The following is a 13,569-nucleotide window of genomic DNA, read 5'->3' on the forward strand; positions in this document are numbered from 1 at the left end:
CTTTGTTAGGTGGCTAACTGGGGGGCATACCCATGTGTTTAATGCTATCTAGCTAGGAAATTCTTATTGCAGCTCTGAGCCAAGTATTCATTTTTGCTTCATTTGTGGTTATACTGCGCTAGTCCATAGTGGATGAGTGCTGACTTTGCATTTACATGTGGAAAATCAGGGTCTAGTTCAGTTTCTCAAAGAGATCAGCATGTATTAAGTGTTCTTATCCCTAGCATGGCGGTCCTCTATGTTATTAACACAACAATACTCTGGGCTTGTTTTTAAGAGAGCTTTTTTCAGAGATGTCCTTTTGCTCTAAACTTTGACAGGCTGACAGGTTTATAAACATATATCAAAATTATATCCCAACATGCCAATCTCTTGCTTGCAAGTCAATAAAAAACATGAAAGTTCCCACTCTATTACTTTAATAGCAGTAGCTGTCAGTTCAAGCCCCTTGTAGTTCCAGTCTTTGCTTAGGGCCCTCATTATAACAAGGTAAGAAATTTTGGAATATAATGGCGTATTAGCTGTAGTTGCAAAAATATATTGGGCAGCAATATCTTTGGGAGCTACTGTATGCCTAAATAACACTATGGGGCATATTTCTTACAGTGTGTAAGCCAACATCACCGCTTATGTTGCCCATAGAATCCAATCAGCTATTAGAAATGAATGGTCATTGGTCACCTACAAGTTAGAAATTTGGATTTTCTAATGAATGAATATGTACATTCGTGACTTTGGTGGAGGAGCTTGTTGCGGATTTGCTGATTTTGCTGATTTTGCAAACAATTTTTTCATGAAAAGAATAATCATGGGGAAGGTTTTCAAGTTGGTAGGCATACCTTAGTTATATTGTCGCTTACCTCCTACCTCTTTTAAGTACAGGTATGGGACCTTTTATCCAGAATCTTCAAAGCCTGGGGTTCATTTGCCTCCAATAAGGATTGATTAATAATGACACTCAGTGTCAGGCTAAATCTATTGAATTCTGTTGCTATTATTCTAGTAGACAAATGTAGAGGGTACCATTTTGCAGCTTGGCATGTGATTTTTTTTTCTTTTTATTAAAGATTCTACAAAATGAGGAATATGATGCAGCAGTAGACTGGTGGTCATTTGGCATCACCATCTGCCAAATGGCCACTGGAGAAACACCATTTTGCAAGAGTGATGACAAGGAGCTTATTAGGTCAACCTAATTCCGGACTGGCTGCACAAAGGCCAAATGATCATCTCCAACACCCAGTTGTGCCATCAGCTCCACCTCCTCCTGGAATTGTCATCTTCCAGACTCAGAGATTGCCTAGTAACATCAGGCTCTGGAATGGGACAGTCACTCATCTGGATAACTGTAAGTGAGGGGTAAGTATGGGTAAGTATTTTAATTCTATTGAGCGAATGGTGTGTGACTGTGTGAGTGACTGTGTGAGTGAATGTGAGATACGCAAGGCCAAGGGTGTAACAAGAAGGCAGCAGGGGTTAGGCAGCAGCCTGCTCTGCCTTCATGCTCGTGTCTGTTGAACCCACACCCTAGTATTAATGCCTTTAGTACAATGTTGATCCAGGAAGGGTTTTTCCCCCCTTACTGAGGCAAATTGGCGACAGCTTCCAATAGGGTTTTATTTTTACCTTTTACTGGACTTTTAGAACTTTATATGAGTAAAGGGTTTAAGTGAATTGAAGGGTTAACGTGTGAATATGACTGCTATGTTGTATGGTACATGAAGTGAGATAATGTCTCACTTATAGGGCAACTAATGGCAAATTATTTACATTGGATCTCCCCTGAGGCTTGTTACACCCGGAGTGAATGGCCAGTAACAGGGTTGGAGCCTTGATGTGGCGTTACTGCTCACATTTATAACATGTGCTAATTCAACCAGTTGTGAGACTGTAAGTGAGGTATTGTTGCACTGTCAGAAATTGTTATCTTTGTTGAGATTTCTTTATGCTCCATATTGTTGCATAGGCATTATACCATACATTATACCATACAGTTCCCATACTTGTTCCTCAGACTCACACCTTACAGACGGGTATGCAATTACGCTGCATAAAAACATTTTTTTCACATTGCATTAGTTCAGTTCATGAGCTGTTAATTCTGTGACCATAACAATATCTTGTCATGAAGTTATTTTGGCAAACAGAAATAATTTTGCCATAAAATATATTTTTTCTGTTCACAAGAATGTTGTAATGAAAAAATGTTTTTTGTGCTCAAAAAACAAGCTTTGTATTAATGTACAACATTTTGATATTACAATATATATTATATGAATAATATATGAAATACATGCAGATAGGTGTTCTATTATATGGAAATCAAGGATCTCCAAAATATAGCATTACTATGTCCAATACTACCATATTTAAAAATAATTCTTTAAATACATTACAAGACAAGACTGCTTAAATCCATATTCTGGTTTTGAAACAATGAAGAAGACATCCGTTTTCCCTATAGATCTGTTACTTTGTTTGCTAATGCTACTGAATAATGAAAGAAAATGCAATTCCAAGTAACTTTTCAATATTCATAAAAGATTTTCAAGTTATTTGTAAATGAAACTGCTATTGAGAGCAGTCTCTACTGGTTACTATAGCAGAGATGCAGCAATAAATGGTACCTGCAGATGTAGTATATACTGTATCAGCTGAATCTCTTACAAAATGGCTGTAGGTCTCTGTGCTCCATCACTGGCTGTATTAGGTGCCACTGTATTAGTGAGGGGCGGGCAGGTGCACTAAAGCATTTCTTCTCCAGCCACTTACCCATTGTCTATCAGCACTTGCACCCTGGGGTAAACTAATTGACCCTTTATGTTACAAAGCCAATTGTAAATGTGCCAATGCAATAAGCTGCATTTTGCAGACAGGCATAGGTGGATTTTAATTAAGGCTTGGAGAGTCTGACTCCCCAAACCTGCCTGACAAAAATAATTTAAAAAGACAGATAAAAAGATTCTCTGACTGCTATACCTTCTGACTGCCAACAGCTCTTCCAAAGAGATAAGCAGCCTGCTAACTAGATCTCTTTTATTGTACAATGAAAATCAGCTGCCAGCTATTCCTCTTGTACAGCGATGGATGGGCAGCCTGTTGGGTGGAACACTGTGGGGGAGGGGCAAGGGGGCACTACACAACATCATGTGCCACAGTCTCCCCACATGGAATAATATAGGCAAGATACACACTTTCCTCTCATTAATGCACTTGTATATAAGTTACATGCATGCAGAAATATATACATCACTTGGCTGTGTTATTGGTGTAGGTATAGGATCTATTATAGGGAATGATCAGAACCTGGGGATTTCTGGATAAGGGATCTTTCTGTAATCTGAATCACTTATACCTAAAGTCTGCTAAAAATCATTTAAACACCACTAGTATGGATTCATGCAGTATTAGTACAATGTACAAATACATGACGATATGTTTTTATTTTTGATGATTTGGGCGCCACACCCAAAGTGAAAATTTAAACCATATTACTTTTTTTTTTACAATACACTGGAGTATATGGGTGTTTTTTTGTGGTGAAACTGGGAGAAAAATCTTTGTCATCACACTGAAAATCAGGTAACTTTTTGCTTTTGAGACTTAAGGTCCCCATACATGGGCCAATCCGCTCGCTTGGCGATGTTGCCAAACGAGCCGATCTCCTCCCGATATCCCCACCTAATGACGGGTATAGGAAAAGTCAGTCTGGGGACCGCATCAACAAGCTGATGCGGTCCCCGATCCAACTAGATTTTTTAACCTGCCCAATCGAGATCTGGCCAATTTCAGGCCAGATATAGGTCGGGCAGGCCCATCGGTAGTGCCCATACACGGCCCGATTAGCTGCCGAATCGGTCTAAGGGACCGATATTGGCAGCTAGAATCGGCCTGTGTATGGGGACCTTAAGAGGTACATGGAGCTAATCCTGCTTCTTTCTATTTGGCACAAACTCAGTTGCCAGTATGGGAGCTATTTGCACACTTATTGAAAGTCAGAAACGAAATTCACCCAAAAAAAAGCTGTGCAAAATAAATGGAGAATTTCGCTATCCAACTACGATTTTACGCTGTTCTTTTCCATATCTCCAGCGGAAGAAAATACATGTAAAAAATTATGTTTTGGTTTTTTTTACATGATGAAGCCTGGTGATGTGTGCCAAATTTTTTGCTGTTTTTTTTTTACACACCATAATAAATATGCCCCTTAAGGTGCACTGGTGAAATGTTTTGAAAAGTTCTATTGTGTCAATGTCACTTTAAGAATACAACCCACCCTAATGTTGTAGGACTACAGCTCCCAGTATGGTTCAACCTTATTATATGTTACATGTTTCTGGCGTTTGCAGTTCAGCAACAGTTGAGAAAAGTTTGGTTGGTACAGTGCAGCAGGGTGTAGTATCCCTTTATGTAAATCCTGGTAATTCTATGTAGGGCACCTATATTGTCCCCAAATCTCCCCATAACTGGCATTCAGGCTGAGACCCACTGCCACAGTTGAGAAACTGCTGCTTTAAGGTTGTGTTGCCCTAGAAAATAAATGGTTTGATAAAGTAAATTAAATACATTTCTTTTTTATGTTGAAATGATGTTATTTGAAATCTATGCTGCTATTGGGCAACACTTAGGTGCACATTTACTAATCCACGAATCCGAATCACGAATGGGAAAAAATCGGATTGGAAACGAAAATTTCGTAAGATCGCAAATATCACGAAAATGCTTACAAAAAATCGTATTAGTCACGATAATATCGTATTGGCGATCCGAAAGTCTCAAAATTTTCGTACCGAACAATTATAAACAGCGGTAAAACCTTTCCGATTTCGTGCAAACGTCCGAAAAAGTTGTGCAGCGTAGGGAAAAGTCGTGCGCCGTGCGAAAAAGTCGTGCGGACGCCCGAAAAAATCGGCGAAATAAGCTCGGAGCGTTCGTGCTTTTGTAAATGTGCCCCTAAATTTTACATTAAAGTTTCTGCTCAATGCATTTTCATTTTGTCAACTGGTACAGACCTGATTTAACAAAACTGACATTTATCCTTGTTTTAGGATTTAGCGGGGTGCAATAACCTTTACTACCTGAAGCCTTCTGATACCCATTGCTGCTGGAAAGCTATTGACACAAGCTGTGACTTCCCCATTGACCCAACATGATGCTGTTCTGTAAGGGTACCACAATCAAAGTATTTCTATGTATGAAAGGGTGTTTAAAATATATGGATTTTGTAAATTATTTTCCTGTTACCCATTATTTAGTTCTGCTATATAAATGATGACCAACCTGCAGAAGCTGGTGTCAGACATGAGAAGACCTTGCCTTCCAAGAAGCCCCACAATTAGTTCCATTATTATTTAGGTTTGACTCCCTAGTACCTTTTCTGCAAAGCAGCACCTCTGTGCAATTCCTTCCAGTATTTTAAATCCCATGTAGTATTTGTGATCAGGATAGAATTTGCAACTGTGTCCCTCAAGCATCAAGGATTCTCCATGGAGCTAATGCATATAAAATATATTACGCGCCCTTATAAATTCATATCAGCAGGACGTCCTCTGCGGTTTATTGGGACATCCAGAGGCTATTACTGTTCTCTGCTTCATGAACTTTTAATATATACACAATTTCACAGTATTGGTACATGAAACAAAATCTTGATACGGTGACTTTATTTCCCAGCTTGACTCGGTGCCGTGCACACTGAAATGTGTGGGATGGGATTTGCCTCTAGCTCTGTATTCTTTAGTACAGTCATTTTTAGCTGATGAACAGTGTCCTCTTAATCCTCTGGAATTTACATTGCACTCAGCAAGAAGCCACAAAATGTATTAAGTATGGAATTGTAAATCTGTGGCAGATTGGCATAAAATGAATCATTCATTTATTCATTTCCTCTGCAGGGAGATGGACTGGAACATTTGGGCTCTTAAATGTAATATTACTGCTACTAAAATATAGACATACAGTATGTCATTCAGACGTGTCTGAGCTACTAGGCAGGTGGAATATATGCTTTCTACATTAATAATTAACATTAGATGGTATCCAATATAGGGTTCCATTGCTAAAGCAGCTGCAAATATATTAAACCAGTACTGTACAGGTATGGGATCTCCAGATTATCTAGAATGCTCAGGACCTGGGGTTTTCCAGATAAGAGGGTTGATTCACTAAAGGTCGATACGTTTTATTGCACACTTAACGCATGCGTTAAGTCGCATATTGCGTGCGGTAAATTTTGCGCAACCGCATGCGTTCATTTGCTCGCCGAAATAATACTAACGCATGATTCACAAACACTTAGATGCGCTAAATATCGCATTTGTCTGTGCGAAAATTAACACCTACTTGAGGCAGGCGGTAATTATAGAAAAGTACAGTTAATGAGCTTTTGGCAATAAAATATGAACTTTGCAGTGGGATTTATTCAGGTATGTGTTGGCCCTAGAGTTTGCAGGGAAATGGTCATTTTCATAAAAGTAGTTTTACGAAAGTAATGCCGTGTAGGGCTAATATTGCATGCGTTTTTCCGCACGCGGCGACTATTTGTGCGCATTGCGTTGATTAGCGTGCGTTCTGTCAAATACCACACGAAAAATAGTCTTCGCGACTTAACACAAATAGCATCACGTCTAAATTAACGCAAATATACTTTTAGTGAATCGTGTGTTAAAACGTGAAAAATTAGACGCAATAAAATTTTTACCGCATGCTATAAATAGCGCACGTTTTAACGCACTTTAGTGAATCAACCCTAAGGGATCTTTCCAGATCTCCATACCTTAAGTCTACTTTATTTATTAAATAAACCCAATAGGCTTGTTTTGCCTCCAATAAGGATTAATTGTATCATAATTGGATTCAAGTACAAGTAACTGTTTTATTCTTATAGAGAAAAGAGTTAATTTTTTTAAAATCAATAGGAGATGGCCTTCCTGTAATTGTGAACTTTCTGGATAACGGGTTTCCGAATAACGGATCCCATACCTGTAGTGGAACCTGTTTACACATACATACCCATACTCTCTCTCTATTCAGCTGTTCCAGAAAGCAATATTTTATATACTGGGCATAAACAGAAGATTCAAGTACTAAATTTTACCATGGAATAGGCATGAAAGGGAACTTGTCACCCTATGAAATAATTCCAAATCTTTTCATCATGTTAAACAAGCAAATGAACTCTGTTCTTGTAATAAACCTTGTTTCCTATATTCTTTTGGAGATCATAGCAAGCAGTCAGATGCCATGTAAGTGAAGCATCATCCCTAAATCTCAAGTACATGCAAGAAAGAAGGACCTGATGTTTATGCCCATGCACAGGTTATGTAAGATTATAGTCTGTAAGGAGGAAGGAGGAATGGGAAGAGTGGAATAGAAAAGCAGTATTCAAAGTTATTGCTATGCTATTTGACTATTAACCCCTTACTTGTGAGAAATTATCCAGTAGCGCAGACAGATTTGCCCATGGAATTCCTAGTTTACCCAGCACATACAGCATCCTTTTAATCTCTATATCTTATATATCTCTATATCAGCCTGGGTTCTGCCTTCATGCATAAACTCAGAGCTTTCTTGGTTCTTTTCTCAACACTTTAATATCCTGTACCATCTCTGCTTCCTGCCAAATAAGCATTATATTTCCAAGTAACGCATTCATTTCATACCCTCTGCCTCTCTTAGTACCCTCAGAGACATTACAGCAAGACGAGTTTATAAAAAGAGACAATCCAGATAGTATTAGTTTGAAACTCATACTAATTATTTGAAATGTAACCAATTACCTTGGACATCTACTAAAGTCTGGAGTTCTTGTTTCAGGCTCATGATTTCTTTGCACAACTGAATATCGTCAATCCTGTGAGAAAGAGAAGGATTATATCATTAGGACACACTTCCTCTGTTATTTTGTTTCTAGGCTTGCTCGAACAAGACATTAAGCAAAGGAAGAGACAACCGTTTTCCTGTCACCCATAAATTCCCTTTATGCACCTGCGAGTAAAAAAGTGCTCAGCTTAGTGCTTGAAAATATCTCAGATGATTATAATGCACTGGATATTTTGAGTGCACACCAGAAGTGCTGAGAGTGCAGGCTGCTTTAAAGATAAGTGGTAGAATTTCTATTTGTATAAACACTGGCTACTGACCTACTCTTTAATTCTGGATTCTTAATGTAGGTTCCGGAATGCACACTCGCCTCTCTTTAATCCAAACCACTGTGCTACATTACTAACTACATTGTTGCGGAAATAGCAAGCCTCTAACCTAAATGCTGAGCAATGGTTTTATGTGTGATATGCGCTTCTATATTATTCTGATTTATCTATGCATCCTATTGTCCTAGGGTCACCCCCATTATTGCTCCTGTGTCCTGGAGTCCTGAGAATTTTCCATCATTCCAGTGCTCAAAATGTCACCGTTTTGACTCTTAGTTTCAATAAAGTACAAAAAAGGAATTTTAAATGTAAGGGGTTAATTTAAAGATTATTTTATCCTAATGTTTTTTTTTTGTTTAGTTGATTATGTAAAGGTGGGCATGGTCTTAAACATGGATTGGTGTGGTATGCTAGCCATTTCTAATATACAGTAGCATTACTCAGGGGCAGATTTATGTGAATTTGAAGTGAGGGATTTTTTTTCACAGTTATTAACACTTCTCTATATGTCAGAGAAATTTTCTGACAGTTAGCAAAATCTGTCCATGCTGGTACCTGTATAAATTTGTCAGAATATGTTTAACCTATCTAGCTAGAGGAGGCCCTGACAAATATTACATGGGCTGACTGGACTGAAGCTCTTGCCTTAAATAATTTGTTTAAGGTACCTTAGACTGCAGTGTGTCCCACTGTATGAGACTGGGAAATTTGTTGGCCTTAATGCTTAATGAAGCTATGGCATAGAGCAGGGATCCTCAAACTTTTTTATTCATTAGCCACAATTCGATGTAAAAAGTGTTGGTGAGCCATACAAGCATGAAAAAGTAATTTGGAGATGACAATGAAGGGCTGTGATTGGCTGTTTGGTAGCCTCATGTGGACTGCTGGCCTGCAGGAGGCTCTGCTTGGAGTAAAACTGTGTCTCTGTGCTTCCAAAACTTGCCTCCAAGCCATAGATTTAATAATGGGCTCCTACTCTGAGGTCATTGTGAGCAACATCAAGCAACATGTTGGGGATCACTGGCATAGAGGGTGGCACAAAAGAGAAGGCCTCAAAATAAAAATGTCTGGAGCTGGTTAAAAAGTGACCCAGTTGTGATGTGTTGGTAAAGTTATATGGTCAGATGACACCAGTGGCACATTTCAGTTTTGTATACTTTTTAAGGTTTTCTTCTCACATAAAACAATGTCAAATTAAAAATGTTGTTAAGAATTTGTCAGCAATCTGAATACTTGTGCAAGGCACTGAGGGGACATAATGGAAAGGCTAAAATGATTTACATGTTATCATTACCATTTCTTTATATAGCACCAGCGAGCTACACAGCGCTTGCCATTCATTTATAACAAACAGGGTCTTACAATATTTTAACAAACAAGGGTTACAGAATAAAATGGCTTTTGAGGGCCCTGCTCACAAGAGTGTACAATCTAAAGCATCTAAATATAATCTAAATACATATGTATTTTGTATAAATCAGCCAAACCCTCAGAAATCCCAAAAAAATGAAACAGTGCCAATGTACCTTTTTTTCTTTTTCAACATACAAGCAAGTTATTACATTTTCTCTCATGGTGGAACAGATCAAAGCAATTTGTTGTGCAATCAACATCATTAAAATTCTCCTGCTGTTTAATACCAACTCATGGATGATGTAGCCTGAGTAATCTGCAGCCGAAAGATTTGTTGTGACAACCCGACGCGAGCAGGAGTCTCTACTGGAGTGTGCATTGTAATGTCAGTGTTCTTTCTTATCATGCAGTACAGCTGTTACGACAAAATACACTAAAAATACATGATGCAGTGCTGGCTTGAATATGACTGTGCATGGTTTCTGTAATACTGAAACAGCAATTAACAAAGTGACCATGAAAGTGCATGAATTATATATTTTTATACCTACCCTAATAAAAACAAATCAAGGTGGGTTACAAATATGGGACTTTCTTAACAACAAATATTAAAAAATGACTGGAAAGTAGTTGTTAATCACTTAAAAGACCAGTAACACCAGGAAATGAGAATTCTTCATATGCATATGCACATTGGGGTGTATTTAAAAAAAAGCCATGTGAAATGTTTTACACCATAAGCTGTAAAAGAACCCAATACATTCTCCAGGCCTCAGGAGTGAGGTCCCTCGGATCTTAATATTCTGCTTTTTTTCCCCTGTTCTCCAAGTCCTAGTGTGGCCACTTCCTGTCTCACCATGCTCAGCCCCCATGTCACGGAGCTCATGTGGGAACTTTGCAAGCCTGAATAATTACTATTATAGAGAGGTTGAAACTTTAGGCTGCAATAAGTTCAGCATTTTTAGGGTTTAGTTCTTCTTTAAGATTTACAGTTAGTTTGCATAGATATTGCTATTTATATATATATATATATATATATATAAGTGTATAGATAGGTTTGTATAAATCTATATATGTACACCGGGGTTCACTTGGAGGGGTTGAACTTTATGGACTTTGGTCTTCTTTCAAACAAACTTAACTATATAACTATGCAGCTATATTACTGGCTGTTATTATTCTGGGTATTTAATATTCCTTGTTGCACTGTACATATTTGTGAGGTGTTTGTAAACAACTGCATGTACTGCCTCTTGTCATCAGTTATTCCAAATGTCTGTCCATCTGTCCTCTCCAATAATAATGATTCTTCTTGAATATATTTTATAGATTCAACAACTCTGTCTAGGTATGAAGGCACTTTGTATAAGTTTTTCTCACTTTTCTTATATGGATATATAGAGGTTATGTGCTATATTAGTAATTTTAGACCTCTGCTTAAAGTGATAATGGCACTGCAATTATCCCTATGTTGTGCAATTTCTTAAATTAAAGCTCTTGGCAGGTCAGGAGCGAGGGATAGGGCTTCCTTTAATGCACATTCTATTAGCTTGGACAGATGGGTGGAAGCACCTGCCAGTCACAGCTGAGAACAGGTCAGTCTTTACAACTGGAAATGTGCCACCCCCTGCAAAAAACTCTATTTCTAGCATAATTAGTCCTTCAACATGGGGAAATCAATCGGTTCTTCATAAATAAATAAATATAAGTATATAGTTCTATCTTGTTGGAATCCCACTTAGGATTAGAAATGCATGAGCTTTGTTTAATTAGGTTAACACTGAGCCGTTGGCTAAAAGAATGAAACATGAAGGCATTTTCAGCAAGGCAACACCTAGTGGGAATTAGTGGCGGAGGGACAAATACACATGTACGTTCAATCAAAACTGAATAAATGCATAGGAAATATGTAAACTTGGTCCCCCTTACACGTATAGTGCCCTTATTTATGTTTACGAACATCCCTACAGAATGGGTGCTTCATGGAGGTAGAGTGAAAGAGCAAGAGGAAGCTGCACTTCATGATGTGATGAAGAGTTTGGAAGTGTCTAATGCCCACACAATAGCCTCCTTGTTAGTTTTTTCCCAATTGGCCAGTAAATATGATAATAGATCCAAATGTTATTTATAGGGAAGGCTTCAAGCTCACCATCGAGATTAAACATTTGGTCAGGTTTACTAGCTAATAACATAAACACTATGGATTTACAGGATTTTGCCACAAAACAGCTTGGGTGAAATAGCCAGATTTGCCTTTAGTTCATATACATTAGCTAACCTGTAATGCTATGATGGACAGAACACTAAAGATCCTAAATCTAACTTTTTGTTTATGTAATGTTACACATGTTGGAATTTAGTGTAATCTAAATGTACAGCACCCCTCAGCAGGCCTGGATTTGTGGAGAGGCCACAAAGGCCTGGGCCTAGGACGGCAGAAACTTAGGGGCGGCATGCCGCCCGCCGCAATGAAATTTGTAAATTTTGCTCCCATACGGAGCAATGGCGATCAACGGGGGCGGCTTTGGGGCACCTGGAAGACAAATCCAGCGCTGCCCCTCAGCATGAAACTAACACCACCAGCATACTTCACTGCAGGAATGGGTCAACTATTTTGCAATTTCTGCATGCATGTTTGGAATGGTGGAATAAAAAACAAAACAAAACTATTAGAAAGTTGCAGTTGTTTGAGACTAAGATAGAGCTTTTTGGATAATGTAAAGTAATATGTGTGCAACAAACCTAACACTGTCCACACTTTAAAATACACCATACATGCAGTGAAGTGTGGTGGTGCTGTGGGGCTACATTTGAACTCTGCCGCCTATAGTAAAGTATCCTGAAAAACTAGTTGCCAACATGGGCACTTTTATAAAAGCGCCTACCATGAGCCAGGTCTGGACTTGGAGTCAAAATAGTCCCTGTCATTTCAAGTACACAGAGACCCAAACAGCCCTCCTACAGGCCCACTAAATAGTGACTATGGCATCTTACAGCAACCCCTCTGGCATTTCCTAGAACCCACAGGTTGCCAGTCTGGGCTTGGCACGAGCAGATAAGCTGATCAGCAATGTTTGCTGCTTGATAAAGTGAGGAGTTCGTTCCCAGAGTCTTTTCTATTGGCAGATAAGGTGCCAAGTAAAAGCTTCTAAGTCTGCAATACCATCAGTATCCATGGATTAACAGTCGCAAGGGGTCATTTATATGTAGAAGGCAGGGTGCAAAAAGCAAAAAATGGGTGCAGTCTGCCATGTTTTTGACCTTGTACCATGCTCCCGCATGATATGAATTGTCTACATTCCTCCCCACCACCTGCCTCTCATGAACACAGTATTGCCAAATGCAGGCAGCATGTTCATGTGAGTGGGTAATGAGCACAGGGACCTACAGCTGCCCCTGTAAATACATGGTTGCCTGCATTCGGCAGTTGCGGGGAAACTTTGTAGACATCCCCTTTCCCACTCCCCCCAGCACAGCTACATGGGGGTGCTTTACTTACCATCTGCCCTATGTGCCTCTTAGTGCTCTTGCACTTCTGTCTGGGGACTTTTAAAATGACCCCTACCGACTCTTCAACTTAATATACATTTTAATCCATGAGGAGAGCACATTGCTTTATTACAATTCATTTACATGCATGCTTTGTTCACTTGTTAAATGGGACCATATATAATATACATATATAAATGAGAGTTGAGTGTCTGTGTTCATCTGTTGGTATAGCCAGAATAGCAATTCTCCTGTGGGCTAGAGCAAGTTAACAATCAGTTATATGAAGCATTGGAGATTTTCCCTGACGCTTGATCTGTTCCCTGAACCCAGTACCATGGTGATAAACAGACAGCACCATGAGTCATGCAACACATGTTCACTTTCTCATTTACTGAATGTCATTGCTGAGCTTACGGCTCCTATTGTGGCAAGAGCTGAAAAACATCTTCAGCCATTTACTTTGTTTATTTTATCTATATTTATTTTTAGTTCGATTTCCCTTAAGCATTTAGCTTGAAAGCTGTTTCAAACCCCTTCAATGAATCGTGCCCATGTAGAATATCATTCTGCTAAT

At 38.8% G+C, this 13,569-nt stretch overlaps 1 protein-coding gene across 1 annotated transcript in view; it reads right to left on the bottom strand.

The window, feature by feature from the left end:
* The window catches only part of bmerb1 (bMERB domain containing 1), a 115,660-nt gene that overhangs the window by 10,723 nt on the left and 91,368 nt on the right, over positions 1–13,569 (bottom strand). Inside the window, 1 exon segment of the mRNA NM_001142078.1 lies at positions 7,779–7,852. Within this exon segment, the coding sequence (NP_001135550.1) occupies positions 7,779–7,852 (74 nt within the window).

Source organism: Xenopus tropicalis, chromosome 9 (assembly GCF_000004195.4).
Source record: "Xenopus tropicalis strain Nigerian chromosome 9, UCB_Xtro_10.0, whole genome shotgun sequence".
Classification (NCBI taxonomy): domain Eukaryota; kingdom Metazoa; phylum Chordata; class Amphibia; order Anura; family Pipidae; genus Xenopus; species Xenopus tropicalis.